The sequence below is a fragment of the Chaetura pelagica genome, unplaced genomic scaffold (genome assembly GCF_000747805.2).
Source record: "Chaetura pelagica isolate M959 unplaced genomic scaffold, ChaPel_1.0 scaffold308, whole genome shotgun sequence".
Lineage (NCBI taxonomy): Eukaryota > Metazoa > Chordata > Aves > Apodiformes > Apodidae > Chaetura > Chaetura pelagica.
In genome coordinates, this window is record NW_009954442.1 from 2,961,978 (window position 1) to 2,984,692 (window position 22,715).

A 22,715-nucleotide genomic window follows, 5' to 3' on the forward strand; every position below is an offset into this window, starting at 1 on the left:
TTAAAATTCCACACAGAAAAGAAAAAGTAGCTAATCTGACCAATCTGAAGGTATAAATGTCTACAAATGGTTTTGTACATTGCAGGACTTTTTTAGAACATGTAATTACATACACAGAAACCAAGAACCACAAATTACACTGTTTATGTGAATATTTTTACAAGCTTGAATAATCAGTGCATAGTTGTATTTTGCAAAGCAGATAATTTCTAATTCAGTTCTCAGAAGAGTAAGGATATTGATTCAAATCACTTAGATTATTATATATTTTCAGTGTGAGACACAGGTCTTCCAAAGTGAATTAGAATCAAAGCAAAAAGAAATATCCTAATAAAAACATGAAAGATACATCTATATTATAAGAAATCATATTCTGGAACAGAAACACAGTATATATTTATTCATGGAAGGAATAGGTACCTAATGGTATGAAAGAGCAATTTTTTTACCATTCTTTAGAAGGAGGGAAAATCTTTCTCCACAGCTAAGGGATTTTCAACTTTTATAGTTGAATATGGTGGATACAACCTATAAAGCCCATCTGGTGTTTATAAATGTGTGAATTTCCTTATTTATTTACTTTTTTAATTAAAAAAAAATCTAAATGGGAATCTAATTCATTCCATTTTCTACTATGAGCTATTTAAGTTGTGAACACAACATCAATACTGAAAATAATCTCTAATAGCAATAATGGTTTCCCTGCAGATGACAGGAAGGCTGCCAAAGTGCAGTGTGTAGAAAAATAAAGGGGATCCTGAAGTTTATGATCTTCCACAGTAGCACAGAGGAGAGGTGAGGAAGGAAGGCTGCTGCCACATCTCAGAGTGTCATAGCTGTCTCACCCTGCCTACCTTAAGTAATCCAGGAGTTGCTACTTAATTTACAGTATTACAGTTGGTTATATTTATGGGCGGGTTCTTCCAACAAACTCTTGTGGAGAGGTTCTACCTTCTACTCTAATTCATATGTGGACTATTCCATAATACTAGAAAGAGAGCTTTTCATGACTATTTATATAAGGTAAATAAAACTTTTTCTGTAGAATCACAGAAGCACGGAATGTGTGGGGTTGGAAGGGACCTCTAAAGGTCGTCTAGACCAGCGCCCATACAGCACACAGGGATCTATTTTGCTAGATCAGGTTGCTTAGAGCCCCATCAAACCTGACCTTTAATGTCTCCAGGGATGGGGTGTCCACCACCACTCTGGGCGACCTGTTCCAGTGCTTGACCACCCTCATTATAAAGAATTTCCTAATATCCAATTTAAATCTACCCTTATCTAGTTTAAGGCCATTACCCCTTATCCTATCAATACATGCCCTTGCAACAAGTCCCTCCCCAGCTTTCCTATAGGCCCCTTCTGGTACTGGAAGGCTGCTATAAGATCTCGCCAGAGCCTTCTCATCTCCAGGCTGAACAACCCCAGCTCTCTCAGCTTGTCTTTGTAGGAGAGGTGCTCCAGCCCTCTGATCATTTTTGTGGCCATTCTCAGGACTCATTCCAAGAGGTCCATGTCCCTTTTGTGGTGAAGGCTCCAGAACTGTATTCCAGATGGGGTCTTACGAGAGTGGAGTAGAGAGGGAGACTCACCTCCCTTGACCTGCTGGCCACACTTCTTTCAATGTGGCCCAAGATACAATTGGCCTCCTGGGCTGTGAGTGCACATTGTCTGCTCACATCCAACATTTTGTCCACCAGTATTCCCAAGTCCCCTTCTGAAGGGTTGCTCTCTAGCTTGTACAGGTCCCAGAACAGACCACTGAGGGACATCACTTGTCATTCATCTCCATCTGGACATCCAGCCTTGACCACTACCCTCTGGATGAGACCATCCAGACAATTTCTTTTCCATCAAACAGTCCCATCTGTCAAATCCGTATCTTTCTAACTTAGAGAGAAAGATGTTGTGGGAGACAGTCAAAGGCCTTGCAGAAGTTCAAATAGATCACACAGAATCACAAAATCAAAGAATCTTAAGAATTGGAAGAGACCTCAAAATTACATCCATAGGTCTTTTCTCATCCTCTGATGTAATCACCCCTTTGCAGATAGCTACTATGTCAGTCAAGCGGGACTTTCCCTTAGTAAAGCCGTGCTGGCTATCTCAAATCACCTCCCTGTCCTCCATGTGCCTTGTCAGAGCTTCGAGGCAGAGCTGTTTCATGATCTTCTTAGGCAAAAAGGTGAAGCTGACAGGTCAGTAGTTTCCAGAGGTCTCCTTTCTAACCTTTTAAAGAATAGGTGCAACGTTTCCCCTTTTCCCATCACGGTGAACTTCACCTGATTGCCATGACCTTTCAAATATCATGGAGAGTGGCTTGGCAACTACATCAACGAATTTCCTCCAGATTCTCAGTCTGGGGATTGAGATCTCTTGTGCTCTATAGAAAATATCCTTAAAGATCTGCAAATTCTGTTCTTCTCTCTTGTCCTGGAGGACTGTTTCCTAGAGGGTCCTGCTGATTAACTTCTTGAAGAGCTGAAAGTCTGCCTTCCTAAAAATCAGAGTCATGAATACACTCTTCGTCTAACATATCTCTTAGGACTGTGAACTCCACCTGTGTGTGATTGCTGCATCCCAGGCTGCTGCCAATCTTGACATCCCTGATCAGCTCAACTGCATTGGTGATTAACAGATCCAGTATCACATGCCCTTGGGTAGGGCAGTCTATTTCCTGGCTTAAGAAGTTATCCTCAAGGCACTCTAGGAGTCTCCTAGATTACCTGCAGCTTGCCATGTGACTTTTCCAGCAAATGTTGAGGTGGTTCAAATCCCCCAGCAGGACAACAGCCTGTGAGTGCAATGCGTCCTGAAGCTGGAGTAAGAAGGTTTCATCAGCAGGCTCCCCTTGATAAGGCAGTCTGTAGTAGACACCAACCACAAGGTTCCCCTTGTTGCTTTGGTCTCTAATTTTTATCCATAAGCTTTTTACTTGCTCTCGGTTATTGTTTACAGACATCTTCTTACACTTGATCCATTATTATATTGTCTGAAGACATCTTATCTTCTCTTCTCCAATAAGATTTGTATTATTCTTTCTTTTTTATTAAGAGAACAACACACTCCTATCAAAAACTCTGAATGTCAGTGTACTTTCAATATATTTGCAGGATACATTTCACATACGTAGTTTCATGCATGTGTAACTTCAGTATTAGGTCTGCCATTATAATATAAGTAGATCTATGGTGTCCATGACTTTAAAATTGGAGATTCAAACTTGTCAGCATTTGAAATAAAGAATGCATACATTATGTGCATCAAATAGCACAAGATGTTCATAAAACAGAGTTTTAGCATCTCTCCTATCTCACAAACTCAGCAAAGGATCATTCTCTTGATCATTAAATCAAATCTCATTTGATTTAATTTATAGAACATCTATATTATCGTTTGCAAAAAAAGCCTGTTTACGATAAAGACCATTGAGGCATTTCTTTGAATGACTGCCTAGGCCCACATGTATTTTCAAATCTGAAGAAAAGTTTCAATAAAAACTTTTCAGAGATTTGCTACCTACTGAAATAATACTTTCTTTTTCTTTTATTTATTATTTGGAGAGCCAAATCAAGAAGAAATTTCATGTAACTGGCGCATATCTCTATGACTGATTAACTCTAATCTCTGGATTTCTCCTTGCCTCTGCTAGACAGAAGGAAGTACAATAATGCTGCTTTAATTCAGTTGCACTCTCTGCTTAACACACTGAATCCTGAATCTTGTTATGTTGATAAACAGATACCTATGATTCCTTAGGAAAATAATTAACAGTTTGATTTCTTACTAGGTAATGTTAATAATACACAAAGGTAGATCTTCATCTTCTATAGAATACTATAAATGCATACATTTATAATGTCTGGCTCATGGATTTCTTGCAGCAGGGGTGGGGTTTATTCAAGTTTCTAGATGAAAGTTATCATATTCCAGGAAAGAAATGTAGAAAGGGCAAATTCCAGTCCTAGTTAAACACTTAAGTGGAAGAATAACATACAGAAAATAGAAAAAAGTAAGTTAATTAATTTTTTAATGATGGATGCACAACTGTGAGACACCTGCCATTACCACACAAGGCAATGCTAAAGAATACAGAGAGTTATTTTTTATAAGTCCTATTTTGTTAAACACATTATGAGTTTATGAACCTATTGTAACTTCCCATATGTTCTGGAAAGTCTGAGACAAAATGGGAATTCTTACTCATATTTTTAAAATTATTTTATTCTAACTAAAAAGTATGTTTGACAGACAAATTTCAAGTGTCTTAGAAGAAATTTTCTCACTCCTTGTAGATCTGGGATTTATAGATGGAATTTTTTCTTAGCAATGATTCACACAAACATCATCATTTAGTAACACAGCCTAGAGACATGTTGGAGACTGTATGTCAGAAAGTTACGCAATTCCTTTGTTTCAATTAGTTATGTTTCTATTAACACAGGAAAGATATAAACTATCAATTTAAGTTTAGACTTTTACTTTGACATTTGCAATACTTATTTCTCAGTTCCTAAATTGAAGTTTAGTGCCTTTTTCAAAGTCAACAAACAGTCCCTTCCACCCCCTATTAATTCTATACATTTGTCACTCCAAGTTTTTCACTTTACAGAGAAAGCATAAGACAGGCACCTAAAGCATGAATCACTTCCTATGAAGAACTGACAAAAAGTTTTACCACAACATCAGTATAAATGTAATATAAAATTAGTAGCACTATGAGTCAATATTTGTTCTGTTTAGTCACATAATATTATAAAGATGTTGCAAAGACCTACAGTACTACCCAGGCAGTTTAATAACTTGGAGGTTGTCCTGACATCTGTCAGGGTTTGCAGAGGTGGAAACTGAATAATTTGCTCCATATGCATTCGTTCATTTTTAACACATCAAAACCAGCCAAGTTTCTTTCTATATCTATGCAGTTAAACATTAAATACCAAACTCCTACCTACACCACCAGTGATGAATTACATTTTTTAAACTACTACTGCAAATGGCAACATAAGCCTGGCTCCAATGTTTTGGTGTTTTTTCTTTCTCCTTTCTGTCAGTCTGACTCTGAAATACTGCGGCGCAGTGAAGCACCAACCACAGAGACAGGAGAGACAGGATCACCTGAGGACTGAGGGAATATGTACTCTTCAAATCCTTCTATCTTATATTGCAAAGATAATTGACAACCTCCTTCTGGTCGAAATTAAATTCTGGAAGACTCTGTCTCTGCTTTCTTCATATGAGAGTCAATCAAGCAGAGTATATGGTTGTTTGCTGTGAAGTTAATCACTAGACAGTAATTGCCTCTCCATATTGACCATATAAATCAATTCCATACAAAATATAAACTATTATGTGATCCTGGATATTGACCTTATATAAATATGACTGATTACTTAAATTCTCTCAAACCAACATAAACAATATGATTGTCAGACTAATCTATTGGAAGAAAATTACAACCATAATTCACTATAATTTCTGATAATGTGGAGGAAAAATGGGATACATCAAAAGAGAAAACAAGTTTTCAACCCAAAAGGGAACTGTTACACTTCAACTTAATGCACAAGATAAGTGTTCTTACTAATTGTTGGAGGGCAATATATTTATATATTAGATACTAAAAAGGAATAAGAGAAGGACACATAACCCTTCCTAAAGATTTGTTTCTTCAGTTACTTGGCACGTCAAAGGTTCAAGAGCTTGTGTATGCAAACATCTTTGTCAACCAGATTAATGCAGTTCACCTTGTTTGCCTGGAATATTCTGTTTCTGCTTTCTTTTAGGGAACATGCTGTGGAACTGTACTGCACTACATAGTGATGTTCTCCTGTCTTCCAATGTCATTCTTTAAATCTAAAGGATAATTTTCTACCTTAGGTTTATGTTCAGCTAAATTCTTTACATGTTTGTACAACAGAGGTTAGAGGTTTGGTGAAGAGTTGTTCTGCAGTGGACATTACTCATCTATGACAGATTTTATATATTGAAATGGTGGGTTTCAAATATATCTGTTCAATCACTGTTTGCTAAATTATAGAGTTTATTTATGTTACATAATCAATCTGTGGAACTTGATACTTCAAAAATGTTTTGAATAAATTCATTTAAAAAAAAAATCAGACTAGTGGCAAATACGTTAATTGGTAATCGTGGCACATGACAGTTGAGATCAGGAAGTTCTTGAACTATAAACTACAGAAACCTGGGAGAGAACACCAGAGGAAGCATGCTTCTGTGCTTCAGCCATGCATTACCCATCACATATGAATCACCCATTTGCAGTGGTGTCACTGTGCTAGAGCTACTGCTTTGTGTTGTAGCTATAGCTGTTCTTATGTTCCAAGGCACTTAACCAAGGCTCTTCTTTTCTGTTGGAGGTAGTGCTTGCTGAAGATACCTGTTTCTTGTCCACATTTGCCATTCAAAACAGAGACCTACCCACAAGCTTTTGCCTTAGATAAAATCTCAGACTTGTTAAAAATGTTACATATATTGCTCTGGAGAATTCAGGATAGAGTTGGTGTATCAGCTGTTCATATCTAGGCACACAACAAAGTTTTGTGCAAAAGTGTTTTATGTAAGTATAATAAATCCCATATGCACAAATCATAATATTGAGTACTTTTTTTCTAAATATAAGAGATAGCAAAAGGCTGTAATTACCTGTAACTGTTAATTCCGTAGTTCTTCTGACAACAAAGAATCCATATTTTAACTCACAAGTGTAATTTCCAATGTCATCCTCTCTAACTTCCCGAATGACAAGAGTGTCCTTTTTAAAAACAATACTTGATCTCCACGTCTTTGATTTGCATTCCTGTTTAAAGATAATATAACACTTCAGAGACTATGTTTTTACATTTCAATTGGAACACTGTTGATAATGCTTCTCAAAGCCAAGACAGCTAGGCAAGAGCTCAGTCTAGTTAGGAGCTTTATGTACACTAAATATCTAAATATCCAGTTCAATTAAGTTGATTAAAAAGAAAAAAAAGCTATAGGATTTTATCAGCTGACTTAATATTTGCCCTCTGACGAGAAAAAGGAGTTGATTCCTGTGGGAGTTCTCTTTCAACGTTAATTTGTGCAGGAGCTCCTATTTCATTGACTTATTCACCATTACAGTTTTATCTGTGACCCATGACTGCTATATTACCAGTAGCTATATCAGCTGTTAATCTATATTTAATAATTTTAATTTTTACTAAAATTATAATTTAAAAAAATCAGAGAAACAGAAGAAGATGAGAATGAGAAGTGAGGTTAAGTTCTACAGCTCTTTATAAAAACATCCTAAAACCAAAGCTCTCTAAAACCTTAGCAAAAGGTGAGGTTTGTAACTATGAAAATTCTATAGTATTTCAATCCTTACTACCTAAACATTACTTTTTATGCTACAATAGAGAATATACATTTTGAATGCAATTTCTTAACCCCCTGAAAAGATCAAGTTACTTTCACCTAATTATCCTAGGTAGCACTTGAAATCACTTTTAATATTTTTAGTATTTCTAGGTTTTCAATCTTTTTGGTATTGCAAAACAGTATATTTATAAGCCATTAGAAAATGGAGTAGGTTCTTTTCATAAGAAAAATATCTTTTGATGAACTGTCACAAAATATTTTCCTTGATTATCTTAGCATACTAATTGTTTATACAGTAAGGTCTTTTAAAAAACTATCAAGTGTAAGAAGTTGTATGAGCTCATTCACACAAATATTGTCAATGACTCCTAAGAAGCCAATCTTTTGAGCCACATTTGATAAAATTTCAGGTATATATTATATTGCAAACAGAAATTCAAAATTAAGTAAATAATTGGTTACTTATGTCCCATCTTAGACACGCCGTTAGTTAAATTGACCAGAAACCTTCTAGGCCGTAAGTTTAATTTACTTATTAGATGGCTTAGTCTTGTGTGTACCATATTTAAATGCATTTATGTACAAGAAAATTATCAGAGTGAAAAAAAAATAAAAATAATTAAAATGCATACCAGCACACAGTTAAACTCAGAATTCCTATATTCACAAACATGTCTGTGTAGATAAAATACACAGAATACAAATTTCAGATTTACTGAACTGTTTGGGGATTTCAGGTGGTATGCATTACAGTACTGAAGTACTGAGTATTTCCTGCAGACAGTAAGAAACCCAAATCTCAAGCTGCTTTCTATGGAAGCTATAGTGAACTGCCCACAGGCAGCATTATTTTTAAGAGTTTGGCCCTCAATTAATGACATAGATATCAGCACACAATATTGAAATAAAGTTATTGATAAAAACAATTAAATCACTGATATTTTCACGTAAAATCTAATATGTAAAGACCAAACCTTTGCTGAATTTTATGCTACAAAATTAAGCCATTCATTCAGGTAACAGCATGCACAGCTATCCTATTTATATTTTTCCAGATAGATTTTATGCCTGAGTTTTTAGAAACAAATGGTAACACCCATGAATGGATATTAAGAAAGCAATAGCTCTAAAGTTTACTACAGGGAGTGTTTTAATCTCTCACCTATTCCATTCTATTCTGTTCTTGATTCTGTTGTCTTTTCTTGACAAATCTTAAAACAATCTAAGCTTGATATCATATATGGAATGTGAAAATCATCAGAGCATTGCATAATATGTTTTTGAAAATGAAAATATTTTGCATTCCTTACCTTATACCACAGAATTTCAGGCTCCCTAAATGGAAATAAAAAATCCTCAATTTCAGGGCATGAGATTTCCTTGCTTTTGCTAAGTTCAGCTTTTTCAAAATATTTCATCTTTGAATTGTAGCAGAGTCCAGTGTCATTTTCACCCACCATCAGCGAAATGGACACTTTCATACAGTAAGTTGAGTTTCTGCAATACAATAAAAAAATTACATAGAAGTCTAATATATATATATATATATACATTCAATGTACATGACATAGTTTTTTTAAGTAATTATTTTCATCCTAAGCAAAAGATCAGACATTCTGGGCTTTTGTATTGTATAGCATTTTTTAATGATAATTTTACTTTTCTTAGCAATTAACTATAATATTTAGAAGGTGTTTGCCTTAGTCTGTGACTAAAGATCTATCTTCCTCTTCTGTCAAATTCCTTCTAACTTCACTGTCCTTACTGTGTATTTAAGAACAACTTCCTCAAAAGCAAATATGTAATATAAGTTCCATATATTTACCAGTGAAACTAGACAACCAACTGGCTGACAGATACCATTGAGACAGCTCTCAGGGTGAACAGGGGTGAACAGATCATGCTGTAGTACCAAAGGCAAATGCCACATTTGAATTTGGGCACCATATCGAGAGCCACCTAATCAATCACATCTAACTGTGTTTTGAAGAGGAAGTGGTAACCTTTTTTGCAGCCTTTAATGAATGAGTCTTGTGACTCTTCCAATACAGAATGAAGGATGGACCCCTGACTTGTTACCTTAGCCTTCATTACCTATACTCCCAAGCCAAAATTTTGCTTCTGCATTACCTACAGTCTTTATTAGTTTGGGCTCTCTCTGGAAACTTCTTAATGTCTCTATTTCTGGGTGTTGATATGCCAGGCAGCCAGACTCAGCAAGATTGTCTTCCTCTCCACAGTTCACTATGTACTTTAATTAGGCTCAAAGACAAAATTACTTGAAATGATATATCTTTTTTTTTTTTTTTTTCATTTGAGTTTCCACGTGGGCAGCAAATGAATGTGTAAAGTTGAGTAGTCCCCAGGAACACACTGTGACAATGCAAGACTTCTCTCCTACTGTTTTGTAAATGCATTTGACCCCAATCTGCTGAAAGAGGATCCTGCAGAGAGCACTGAGGAAACACTCATTCTCTTATTTCCATTCTCAGACTCTATGCACTGATTGCTGATTTACATCAGTCATATGTGTATCAGACATAGCAGAATCTCAAAGATGGCTACATTTTCCTGTTCTTTTTAGATTTCTTAATATCTTTTTCCTCTTACTGTTCAAGAAGAGGGGATATAAATGCTTAAGAACAAAGAATAAAAGAAACTTTATTCAAAGAACTCTATAGTTCAGTTTCCTAGAGAATATGTAAAACCTGAAAAGAAAGATATCTAACTACTTATCCAATCAGTGAATATTCTTTAAAGTGTAAATTCTGAAATGAAATTACGCTTATTATTATCCAGCTAATCCATGGACTTGAAAGAAAAACATACACAAAAGTACCTCCTTATAATGAGAACATAATTCATTAGCCCACTTAAGAATCTGGCTGTATAAAGCAAATAAAGTTGTATAAATTTTATGCAAAGCAAAAAATTTATCCATTGAATATAGATGACTTCCTGCTTTTAAGCTGTTCTTACCTGTACATGCAATTTAAAAGAATTCAGTATTTTAAATAACTCATTTTCATTACTGTATATTTTATTCTTCCTCCATTAAGGTGCTACTTAGAATATTCCTTATTTTTTTTATTATTATTTCCTTGAGAATATCATAAAAATTTACCTGTCAGTTTTTTCCAAATTGGTAATATTCTCTTTCTGTGTTTTTGAGATACCTACCCCTTGGAAACAGGGAGAAGGCCTAAATGATTCATTAAGTTCTGAATGACAAGAGTATATTAGATGACATCCATTATTGGATGACCAGGAGCAACACACAGGGAGAAACTAGCTATTAAACTTGCACAATTAAATATTGTCTTTTATTCCTTTCCATTTGTTTAAACATTATGTTTTGTTCATGTCACTTAATCTTGTCATTTTTAAATTTATAGAAGAAACTTGAAGTGGAAAAAAAAAACACACCAAAAAACAATTTAACTGTGATCCCATTTTCTGAAGAGGCAAGCTAAGAAAATTGTCATATATGTTCTTTCTTCTTCCCTCAGTTTGCAGAGCGATTTGGGCAAAAACCTGATTTATATTTTTGTCTACTAAGAGCTCAGTTCTGCAACAGTGGCAATGTCAATTGCCAAAGCTGGAATTCCTTCTGAGGCACATCCAAGTTTCCATCGCAACAGCAGATCCTTTACCAGATGCAGCTTAGGCTTCCTGCTCTGTAAGGAGAGATCTATTTTGGAAATATTTTAGATTGTTTAAATCCAGTTTGAAGAAAAAGTTGTTATTTGATGACTCAAAGTTCTGTGTGTCTGTGATTTGAGTTACATGGATTTAAACTTCCTTCAGAGAGAAGCACTAAGTGATAAAGTTTTAAGGTAATTATGTGCCAAAATGTCAGACATAATGTGCTGAAATATTCTGGGTGGATACTTTGCTAGCTGAGTTCCCTAACAGAATTTTCCCTAAAACCCCCAAAATATAATCAAAATAATTTAAAACTCCAGATGCCACTGGTGACACAAGCTCTTATTATAACCCTAAATACTGAGTACACTGTAAATTTGACTCAGCTTGTACTCTACATCAGAAACCAAGGCTGTTGGGTTTAACAAAGCTCAAAAAGACTAACATAAAAAGCAGAGCAACACAAACAGTATGAGCAAAAAAAAACTAAGTTAATGGGCTCACAGAACAGAAAAAAAAAAATAAAATTAAACAATCCCTAGGTGAGAATGAAGAAGAACAGATGAGTTTGCTGATAATAGCTGGAGCATGATAGCTACAGAAGACGTTGAGACCTTCAGCTAGAAAAGAGCATATCAGGTAGCAGAGCCCTGCAGCAAGCATGCATATACTACAGAAAGTGAAAAATGCTCATGTGTTAGAACTAAGAAAATTTTCCATATGTGTCTTACAGGAGGCACCAGATCAAACAAACAAACAAGCCTATGTTTTGAATTCAAGGATCTCAATGTTACTTTCATTATTTAAAGCAAATAATCCTGGCAGTTTTTCTCCTTTTATTCTATTTGGACCATACCAGTGGTCCAAACTGTGAATACTTGTCAGTAACCAGCTACACTTCAAAACAGTACCAGTCTAAAACATCAAACCTCAGGTAAAATTGTGTATAACATTGTTATAAAATGTAACACATAAAAAATAAAAACCAGTGTAAATTCTATATAAAACCAAACTAAAGAAAATAAGGAACAGAAGAAAGAACAATTAATCTGAAATATCTTCGTTTCATTTTTAATACAGATAGATAATTAAGACAATAATCCTAGAATATTAACAATATTAACTAATCATTTTTCTTCCATTATTTACCACTCACATGTTGCTGAATGTAGCTGCTATATTTAATGCAGTAACAGATGCATTTCATCTGCATTTAGTTAAATTCAAATGCTACAATATTATTAATATCTTTGCCCTACATAAATAAACATATCATAATTCTAATTATATCTGACTTGGTACATTTTTGTACAACCACAACATTTAAAAGTGTCTAAAGCAGCAGTCTGACCATCTGCTGATTTGCAGATTTATATTTCAGCAGTGAAGAGCCTGTGGGACAGGGAAAGTCAGAAACTAAGATTCTTAATATTTAAAGATTTTTTTTACCCATGATGTCTGATCTCAGATTTTATCTATTCTCAATCTACTGTGATATAATTGCTTTGGGAAAATGGCAACCTGAATTGACTAAACTAACTGTTCTTTAACTCACTTATCACGTGATGCTTCTGGGGGGTTCTTTTGTTTGTTTCCTTGCCTGTTTATTGTGAGGGGTTTTTTTGGGGATTTTGTTTGTTCAGTTGGGGTTTTTTTGCTTGTTGTTTTTTGTTTTGTTTTGTTTTTCTAAATAAGCCAATATGAAGACCTGACAAGTTAGTCACTTCATTAATTCTTAATCTGTCCAATCACAAACATTTAGAAGTGTAAAATTAGCTAGAACCTTTTCCTGCATAGAAGCAAACTTTTTCACTTATCTATTTTATTAACTAGATTTTCAAGCACTAAAAAATTAGATCTAAATCATATAATCATCATCCGTATTCAAGACTGACAGAGGGAAACTGGGACTCTATCTTTTACTTGCTCACTCTGGTGCTTTGCCATGCATAGTCTCCATGAGCAGGACAATTCAGGGGTGTATAGTCTATAGCTTACACCAAAGACAGACTGTATCTGAGACTAGAAAGAAGTGCTTTTTGAAAAGTCCTCACCACTTCCCTGAGGAGGGAATTTTAACCCAACCCTTGTTTTGTTTTGTTTTGTTTTGTTTTGTTGTGGTTTGGTTTGGTTTAGTTTGTCGTAGAGTGCACCCGACTTGCTTTGTGTGTGAAGAAGCAGTTCCTTCCATCAAAGGTGTGCAGGATAAAACTGTCTTCAGCTGACATACAAAGGTGGCATTCAAAGGAGTGATGAACAGGGCAAACAGACCACTCTTGATCCTGGCATTGATCATCAGGCACAACATCTTTCAGCAGTTTTAAATAACATATACTGGAACTGCAGTACAAGAATACCTACGAATGCAGCCAGATCCCTAACAGTGTTTTTCACTTAAGACAGCAGTCATAAGTCTTTGTATTCCTCTATACTCCTTTATTTCTCCTTCACTTTCAAGGGATGTAATACTTGTAGTACATGGCGTGACATGACTCTAGATTTTTGCAGGGTATATTAAACATGATGACTAATCAGGAAGTTGACTGGCAGTGGAGCAGATACGTTCTTTCAGTGTATATCATGACACTAAATCCCATTTTTAACCTTTCAGTGGCATTGCTAGAAAAATTGCAAGCTTTGCAATAATAGACATCAATTGTATTGAGTTAGGTTATAACATTACGCTGTTTACCAGGGTAAACAAAGTGGACAGCAAACAGGAAGCAAAAAAACCTCTTTTATGATTCCTCTAATTATAGAAGCTGAATTGGGAAAGTAACTGTATGTCCAACTCCTCCTAAACTAGACAATGAACACAAAGTCTGAGAAATATCTTTTCTTCACAGCATTTTAAGTTTTAATAGGTAAACTTGGCCACGTCAATATTCACTTTCTGTAAGTGGTCCATCCCATTTCAGGGGAAAACTTTTGTTGACATCACTAATTAGTTTTTTCATGTTTTTGTAGACTCAATTCAGTCCATTTGCAGTCCAAGTAACTTCAGTTAGAGCTATTCAGATGCCTGAAAGCTGGAGAGAAAAGCATTCAATCAAGAGAAAAACAAAACCACTTTATTGATAAGCTACTTGCACTCTTGGCCAGTGGCTCCAAAGGCTCTTTGTGAGCTTTAAAACTTTTACACACACACAAAAAAAATTAAATAAATTAAAGCCTTTAGATAGAAGTGGGGTTGTTTGAGGACACGCCTGAGGCCTTGGGCTGCATAGTGGGGGAAGAAGGCCAGCGTACCCTACTGCAGAGAGAATTGCTGCCACACAGTGATGTCCTCTTGGTGATGGATGATGCCCTCAGCAGTCTGTGGCTTCTGGATCATTTGTGCAGAATAACAGTTTCCAAACTTTTTATGCAAGGTTCTTTTTTGTTATTGATTCCCTCCCTGCCTCCCTCCCAACTTCTGGGATGCCTGGCTCCCACATTCTCTGGCTCTGGCAGCTGAAATCACAGATTACCTTTTCCAAAAAGCTTCCAGAGCCAACAGAGCTGCAAGTGCTGGGGCAGTGCTGCAGGAGGTGGGGAAGGGAGAAGAAAAGTAGAAGGAGAGGAATAGAGGCTGGCTGGAATTTTCCTCTGTGTCTTAGAAATTATCTTTTGCTTCCACACCCCAGAGGGCCAACCCAGTTTGAAAACTGCTTTTGACCTCAATTGAATTACATAAGCACTGATTTCTTCCCTCAAGGGTCTCCTAATTATGTGCATGATACTATAAAATAACCGACTGTACATGAGCCTCCAGGACTATTTGAATATCAATGCTCTGTAAAATACTTCATTTAATATGTTTGAAATAGTCATACCAGAAAATACTTTTCATTTTTAATGCCTGCTTCCATCCTTGGAAGCCAAAATTTTCCCATTTTATCTTCTTTTCATATGAGTGGTACATGTGATCATCCCAACTCTCCATTGCTCCCAAAAGAGAATGTCAAGGTACAGAACCTAACTGCATTAGAATAATGGTTTCCTTGTGTTCGAGAGCTGCTGACTGATGTGAAAGGCCTTTCACTGATGTTCTGAACAACAAAAATAAAATACAAATTAGTCTTTAGAAGTGTATTTTAATTTTCTCATCCTTATAATAACCTGAAGCGCTTTTTTTGTGAGGGGGGAAAAAAAAAAAAAAAAAAAAAGCAAAGCAGCATACACTTTTATGTTATTGACTTTGCATTACGATCTCTGTCTTTTTTAAAGTCTAAGAGAAACTTGCCCCTTTGTGAGAGCTGGAATCAATCTGACATTGATTTCCATTTTTTAATAAAACCTCACTTTCATAGCACAAAATACTTGAACAAAATTATGACAATAATCTTAGTTAAGAACATGTACTGGCAATTACATGGAAGGTGTAATTGCATAAAATTAACTAAAACTTCCTTTTAGATAAATCAAAAACAAAACAAAACAATCCATATTCTTACAGTACAGTGATATCTAAATATTCATGTAGTGCAACTCTGTGCTCCCACAGTATAGAAATATATAAAAAATATGTTTTATTTGAAATGGAATCTCTCTTTCAGATAAGTTTAAAGTAAAAATCCCATATTCTAACATCATATATTCCCATAGTCTACTTCTCTGTTCACATATATACATCTGTGTAAATCAGTCATATGGGTATATTAGGGATTGCAGTGACTGTAAAGGTAATCAGAAAAAGTATGTGATTTAAGAAAGTTACCACATAGAAGTTTTCAAAGGTTTATGTTATTCATTTCAAGTACAGTCCAATTTGTAAAACAACGTTCAAATATTTGGTATGTGAACTTCCTCAGACAATAACATTTTTATATGGATTACAGGTATAAATGAAAGAGATTGTTAAAAGGGTCAGCAACTGATAAAAAATAAATCATTGCACTGCACAGAGTATATAGGTGAATATAATATGGATTACCACTAGTCTAAATTTAATAGCATATTTAATATTTTAGTGCTGCTTACAAATCTAGTGTGAAATTAGCTACTCATTTCAGTGAGGCTTCCCAAGATAGCTAGTACAGAAATTTTAGGCCAGTGAGTCATGAAGCACTAAAATGGAGATCTGTCAGAATGATACTAAATGTTTTCTCTGCAGCGGATCAATGTATATTCCCAAAAGAGAAAGAAGTATGAAGAGCTGTGGTAAGTATACCCTTCTAGATGAAAATCCCTTTATCTTTCTACAAGACTGCACTAGTGAGATAGTACCTTAGCATGAAATGCCTCTGGGTAGACTATCTCCTCATAATTCAGGAGATTATGGCAATTGCTTTTTCTTGGGAAACAGTAATCATGAAGAAGAGTAATTTTTATACCTTACTTAGCACCATATGCCAGAATAGCAGAAATGCAGTACCATGGCTTCTTTGGAAAATGCCAAGTTAAAGATTTTGATGCTTTCTTCACCTCTGTCTTCAAAACTGATGACGGGGTTGAGCATCTCCAGAGCCCTGGGCTGGAGAACCATGACTGTGCAAATTACAATCTCCCAATCAGCCCTAACTTGTGTGAGATTTGCTGTGCCAGTTGGATGCCTTTAAGTTGATGAGGCCTGAGGGGATTAATCCAAGCATACTTAAAAGAGCTAGCGGAGGTCATAGCGAGACCTTTCTCAATGATTTTTCAATGCTCTTGGGAATCTGGAGAGGTACCAGTTGACTGGTAGCTGGCAAATGTCGTCCAAATCTTCAAGAAGGGCAGCAGGGATAACCCTAGTAATTACAAGCCTGTTAGTCTCATCTCAGTGCCTGGTAAGATTATGGAGAAGATTATTCTGGAAGCTATTGAAAAACACCTAGAAGACAACACAGTCATTGGTCCCAGACAACACAGGTTCATTAGGGGAAGGCCCTGGTTAACTAATTTGATTTCTTTGTATGACAAGGTTACCCACCTAGTTCACCAAGGGAAGCCAGTTGATGTAATCTTTCTGGATTCAGAAAGGCCTTTGATACTGTCTCTCACAGCATCCTTCTAAATAAAACATCCACCAACCAGCTGGAAAAGCACATAATGCATTGGGTGAGAAATTGGCGGATGGGCTGAGCTCAAAGGGTCACACTAAATTGAGTCACATCAGGCTGGCAACCAGTCAGTAGCAGGGTTACACAGGGATCCATCTTAGGGCCAGTACTCTTTATTATATTCATTAATGACTTAGATGCAGGACTTGAAGACCTACTTATTAAGTTTGCAGACAATACCAAACTCTTGACAGCAGAGAGGCCCTGCAGAGGGATCTGGACAAATTAGAGAGCTGGTCAATCACCTATCACATGAAGTTTAACAAGGAGAAATGCTGGATTTTGTACCTGTGACAAGGTAACCCTGGATTTACATATAGTCTGGGCAGTGAGAGGCTAGAGAGCAGCCCTGCAGAGAGGGATCTGGGGGTTCTGGTCGACAGCAAGATGAGCATGAGCCAACAGTGTGCCCTAGCAGCCAGGAAGGCCAACCGAGCCCGGGGGTGCATCAACCACAGCATAGCTAGCTGGTTGAGGGAGGTGATTGTCCCACTTTACTCTTCACTGGTGAGGCCCCATCTTGAGTACTGTGTGCAGTTTTGGGTGCCACAGTACAACAAGGATACGAAGCTACTGGAAAGTGTCTAGAGGAGGGCCACAAGGTAGGAAAGGGTTTAGATGGGAAGCTGTATGAGGAGCGGCTAAAGGCACTTGGTCTGTTCAGCCTGGAGAATAGGAGACTGAGGGGAGACCTCATTACAGCTTACTGTTTCCTCTTTAGGGAAGGAGGAGGAATAGGAGCTGACCTCCTCTTCGGTGACCAACAGTAGGACCTGAGGGAATGGTAAGAAGATGTGCAGGTTGGATATTAGGGAGAGATTTTTTACCCAGCAGGTGGTGGAGTTCTGGAATAGGCTCCCCAGGGAGGCAGTAATAGCACCAAGCCTGACAATATTCAAGAAGCATTTGAACAACACCCTCAGGGACATGGTGTGAACTTTGGGGTTGTCCTGTTCTGGGGCAGAAGCTGAACTTCGTGATCCAGGCTGTCCAAATAAAGTAGCTGATCACTATCCCTGGAAACATCTGAAAAAACAGATGTAGTGCCAAGGGACAGGGTTTAGTGGTGGGCATGGCAAAGTTTGGGTAGTGGTTAGACTTGATGATTTTGAAGGTCTTTTCCAACCAGAGTGATATTGTGATACTGTGTGATAGCTCTCTCAGCCTATGCTCAAATCCTTAATCATCTCTGTGTGTCTTCATTGGACTATCTCCAGTCTGTCCGCATCTGTTTTGCACTGGGGAGCCCAGAACTGGACATCAAGTATAGCCTCACCAGTGTTGAAAGGAGATGAACTCCCTCAATAAGCTTGTGATACTTTTTGTAATGTAATCTAGGTTGTCATTAGCCTTCTTTGTTCTAACAGTACATGGTTGGCTCATGTTCAGCTTTGTTTCCATCAGGACCTCTAAGTCCTCTTCTGTAAAGCTGCATGTTATTCACAGAATTGTTTTTCTAATTTTTTGGGGGAGGAGGTTGTTTGGGGTTTTTTGTTTTTTTTGTTTTGTTTTCTTGTTTCTTTGGTTTTTTTACTGGCAGGGGTGAAGAGGAACTTTTAAAGGAAAATACCTTATTTTGTGGCTTCATACAAAAGGAACATAATAAAAGAACAGTTGGGATGACAATGAATGGAAAAAAACCCAAACCTTACATATGGAAGCCAGAGGCCCTTAAAACTATGTCTACCATTTGGTGTAATAGTGTGTGCCTGAGCAGCTGTGCCTACGCTGGGTTCTGTGTTCAGAAGCAACTGAGCATTACTATTTCCTGATGACTCAGAAGGTCATCAAATATTGGAATGTCTTTTACCACCAAACCATCTCTTTTGAAAGTGCAATCCACCTTCTTTATAGTACTAAAACTGAAAGCATTATTGGAAACAAAGAGTATGGCTTAATGTTTTTCCCTCTCTTTGCTTGATAAATTAGCACATACACAACATACAGTTCTCAACCAGATCTACAGGAGGACAGATCCTATTATTCAGACCCAAATGCTAAGTTAGATTCTTCTGTTCATCTCTTAACCAGCTGCATAAAGTAAGTCCTTTGAAGGTTTCCTTCTTGTTGCTGAATGATCAGACATTTATCTCTTGTTAAGTCTTCATGAATGTGTTCTTTTCTGAATAGAGATTTCTCATGTTCCATTATCAGTTACCCAATACAGATACATATGGACAGAGATATCCAACAATTGCAAAATTTATTGTTGGTATTAGAAGAATGACCTTTGCACATCAATAAAATTTCTTTTAAATTCTCTCCATAACTCTGTCCCATATCTACCCAGTAAAAAAGGGAGTAAGAATTACATGCTTTGAAATAAGACAATAAACAAGAGAAAAATAATCACATTTATTAGGTTACTGCTTCAAGGTTAACTATTTCCAAGCATACTGATGTCAAAATTCTGGAAATTCTCAAATGAAACTGCATTACAACTCTCAATTTAAAAAGCAAGTAATTCCAATACTTATGACTCCTACATTTGTTAAGAAACACTTTTATTCTTGTTTTTAACTTTACTTTCCTATGAAGAAATAACAATTAATAAATCAGACTTCTCTACCAGAAGCAGAATTAGAGAGAAGAAGGTCTCTCAAGTAGTATGACATCACACAGATGAAAGTAAGTCATTACTGTGTGCAGATTGACCTAGAACTCAATAGAAAGTACCAAGTTTCTGAAAAAAATAAAAAATAAAAAAAAAAATTGGCAAAAATGTTGGCAATGCTAAACCTGCTACAAAAGCAGAACTTCAGAAAGGTGCAAGAATTGCATTAAATTTGTACAACTTCATACCTCAGAGGAAGTCCTGAATTCCCAAGTAAGAAATTTACATGATGAAAAGGGAGCAGGATTTGAATACACAGATCAATAAACACAGTAATATACTACATATTGGATTTGTCTTTCATCCAAGGACCATAAACCACATGGGAAATTTATCTATTAACTATTCACATAAACAGCTTTACCACAAAATAGTTTCCAAAACTGCCTCAGTGGGATCTGTATTGACAAAATAAATATTTTTAGTTTACTCCAATTTTAAGCTCTAAAACATGATCCTCATCCTTTTTAGATTGTTGCTGATGATCATAGCCATGGAAACTCAGGAAAAAGAAACCAGAACTCAAATTGTATTGGTATTATGTTCATGTCACCAGAATCCCTGAAGTCAAATACAGGTAGCAAACACTTCCACCCACTCCAGCTACCTCCTCTACCCAGTGCTTATAGTGTTAGCTGTCAGTCCAGAGCTTCTTTCCAGTCTCCCTGTCTGCCCTTAAATGTACTAAAAGCTATCTTTATGTCCACACATTCAAAGAAAAGAGTAGAAATGCAGGCATCAAAGCACCTGCTCTGTAATCAAACCATAACAAATCTTTTGCCAGAGAGCACGTCACTGCTTCTTCTAAAGCTGACACCATGAGAAATTGGTGTTTATAGAGTGCCTCCTGAAAATGTGATACATGTATCTGCATGTTATCCAAAGTCTCCGAGACTGTAAGCATAAAAATAAAAAACTTCACAGAGAAGAAAACAGAGCATAGTGAGCGGTTTTAGGCTCCCCTGGAATAATTTTAACTCCTCTAAATGCCAGGCTTGCCTCTCCAGTGTCTGGCCCCAAGCAGAACATGATGCATTTGAGAATTCAGCAGAGCCTCGAGTTTCAAATATATGAAACTGTGTTATTATTTCACAGTATCACAGTATCATTCTGGTTAAACTTCACTACTTCATGATCACTGTGGCCAAGGCAGCCTCCAATCAGAACTTCACCCACAAGACCTTCTCTGTTTACAAGTAACAAATTAAGGAAGGCACCTTTCCTGGTTGGTTCTCTCATCACCTGTACCATAAAGTTATCATCTAGATAGTTTAGGAATCTTCTGGACCTTTTTGTATCATCTGTGTGGTGCTCCCAGTTGATACCTGGCAAATTAAAGTCCCCCATGAGGACTTTGTCTTCTATTATTATCAGCCACCAAGATAAATAACTCTGAGGTGAAAAATGAAAAGGTTATAGGGGCTTCAGCTGCCCCAAGAAACAGAAAGGTATAAGCACAAGACACAGACAGATGCCAGACATCATAGCTTTATATTTTCATTTCTTGTTTTAGTGTTCAAGCTTTCAGCTGCCTAAGAATCATGAATCACCCAGAATATCCAGACATTAAAATCCAAAGTCCTATGAATGGTGGCAATATGAATGTATGAAAGCATTTCTGCACAGACAGCTTTGAATAATTTTACTTAATTCAAGCATGCTTGTGTAAGCTATTTTAGCTTGACAAAAATGAATGTTGCTTTGCACATTTTAATTCAGAGCTCAAATGTAAAAGGTAAACTGAACAAATCTAAACACATTTTAGACAACTGAAACTCACTGGTTCTTTTTTCACTTGGACCCTGACCTAGCTTGCATGTGTCAGTGTTTTTGTACAGTGCCTTTCAGTACTAATATGTGAGGGACAGTATTAGAGATCTCACACACACTGTTTCTTGGTAGTGTCTCACAGAAAAGCCCACCTTATTTGTCAAAAGTGAAGAATCTTTACTTTGGCATGTCTCACTGCTTCCTGCTGTAGTAGGACATAGCTTCCAGCTGGGCTGGTGCTGCCAGCTTAATCATCTGCCTTTCCTTGCGACCTAGCTTCACTCTCAAGTTCCTCACTAGGCAAATATAGGAATAGCTGTATAACACAATTTAGCTCAGTTTATAATTATAATATAGCTCAAAATCATGCCATGAGTTTGTATATTAGTAGAAAATTGAATTAATATGTAAATTCCTTCTGAATATAAAATTTTGCCTATGTTGTAATTTGTAACCCACATTTTCTATTTTACAACTTTGTTTCTGCTATCTGTTTCAGTCACAATTTTTCTTTGGATTGGGAAAGAACAAAGAGAACCTGTAAATTCCTGTACTGATGAAGTATTTTTTTCACATTTTTTCATGGATGAATGAATACCTATTTGCAAGCATTATAATATTCAGAACAATTTGGGTTAGATAGCTATTTTTCTTGCCACTTGTTCAGAAACAGGATTTCTGCTTACACTCTTAATGTCTTTCCTAGAGGCAACTGAATGCAGTAACAAGACAAATGAGCAGATGCTGCAGCTTTGTGCACTAGGTTCAGCCAGCAGCCAGGGTAACATGTTTATCTGATAGGTGGGCATGATCACACACATGCGCACGCACACATGTGCACACATGCACATGTGGCTGGTCACACAGGCAGATACCTACAAAGATGCACAATGCTTGCAGAAATATAATCAGGAGAGCTGGCTGATCAATTTGAAGTCAGCTAGTGGAACATATATATACACATGCACGCAACCTGAGTGTCTCCAGCAGCTGGCCAGGAGCTGGCCCCAGGTCCAACACTCTCCCCAGCTGCTGGCACTGGCACATGTGGTTCATGGCTCCCACCAGCTGCTGTAGATAACACATCTTACCCTACACACCAGTCAGACCAGTTTGAAGTTCACTAGCACACACCAACACCTGCTTAGTGTACACAATACAGCCATATGGAAAATAGAAATGCCCTTTAATGAGAAGATGGAACAGATTACAGGACTCAGACAAGAGTACTTACCATTTACACTAGATAGACTTTTGCCTCATTTTCCCTCTACCCCTTTGCATTTTGGCCT

General features: G+C 36.7%; 1 protein-coding gene across 1 annotated transcript in view; it reads right to left on the reverse strand.

Moving 5' to 3' along the window:
* The window catches only part of IL1RAPL1 (interleukin 1 receptor accessory protein-like 1), a 586,373-nt gene that overhangs the window by 249,631 nt on the left and 314,027 nt on the right, over positions 1-22,715 (reverse strand). Inside the window, exons 3-4 of the mRNA XM_010004484.1 lie at positions 8,682-8,868; positions 6,670-6,823 (exon numbers count right to left, since the gene is read on the reverse strand). Of these exons, the coding sequence (XP_010002786.1) occupies positions 6,670-6,823; positions 8,682-8,868 (341 nt within the window). The remainder of the gene's footprint in view (positions 1-6,669; positions 6,824-8,681; positions 8,869-22,715) is intronic.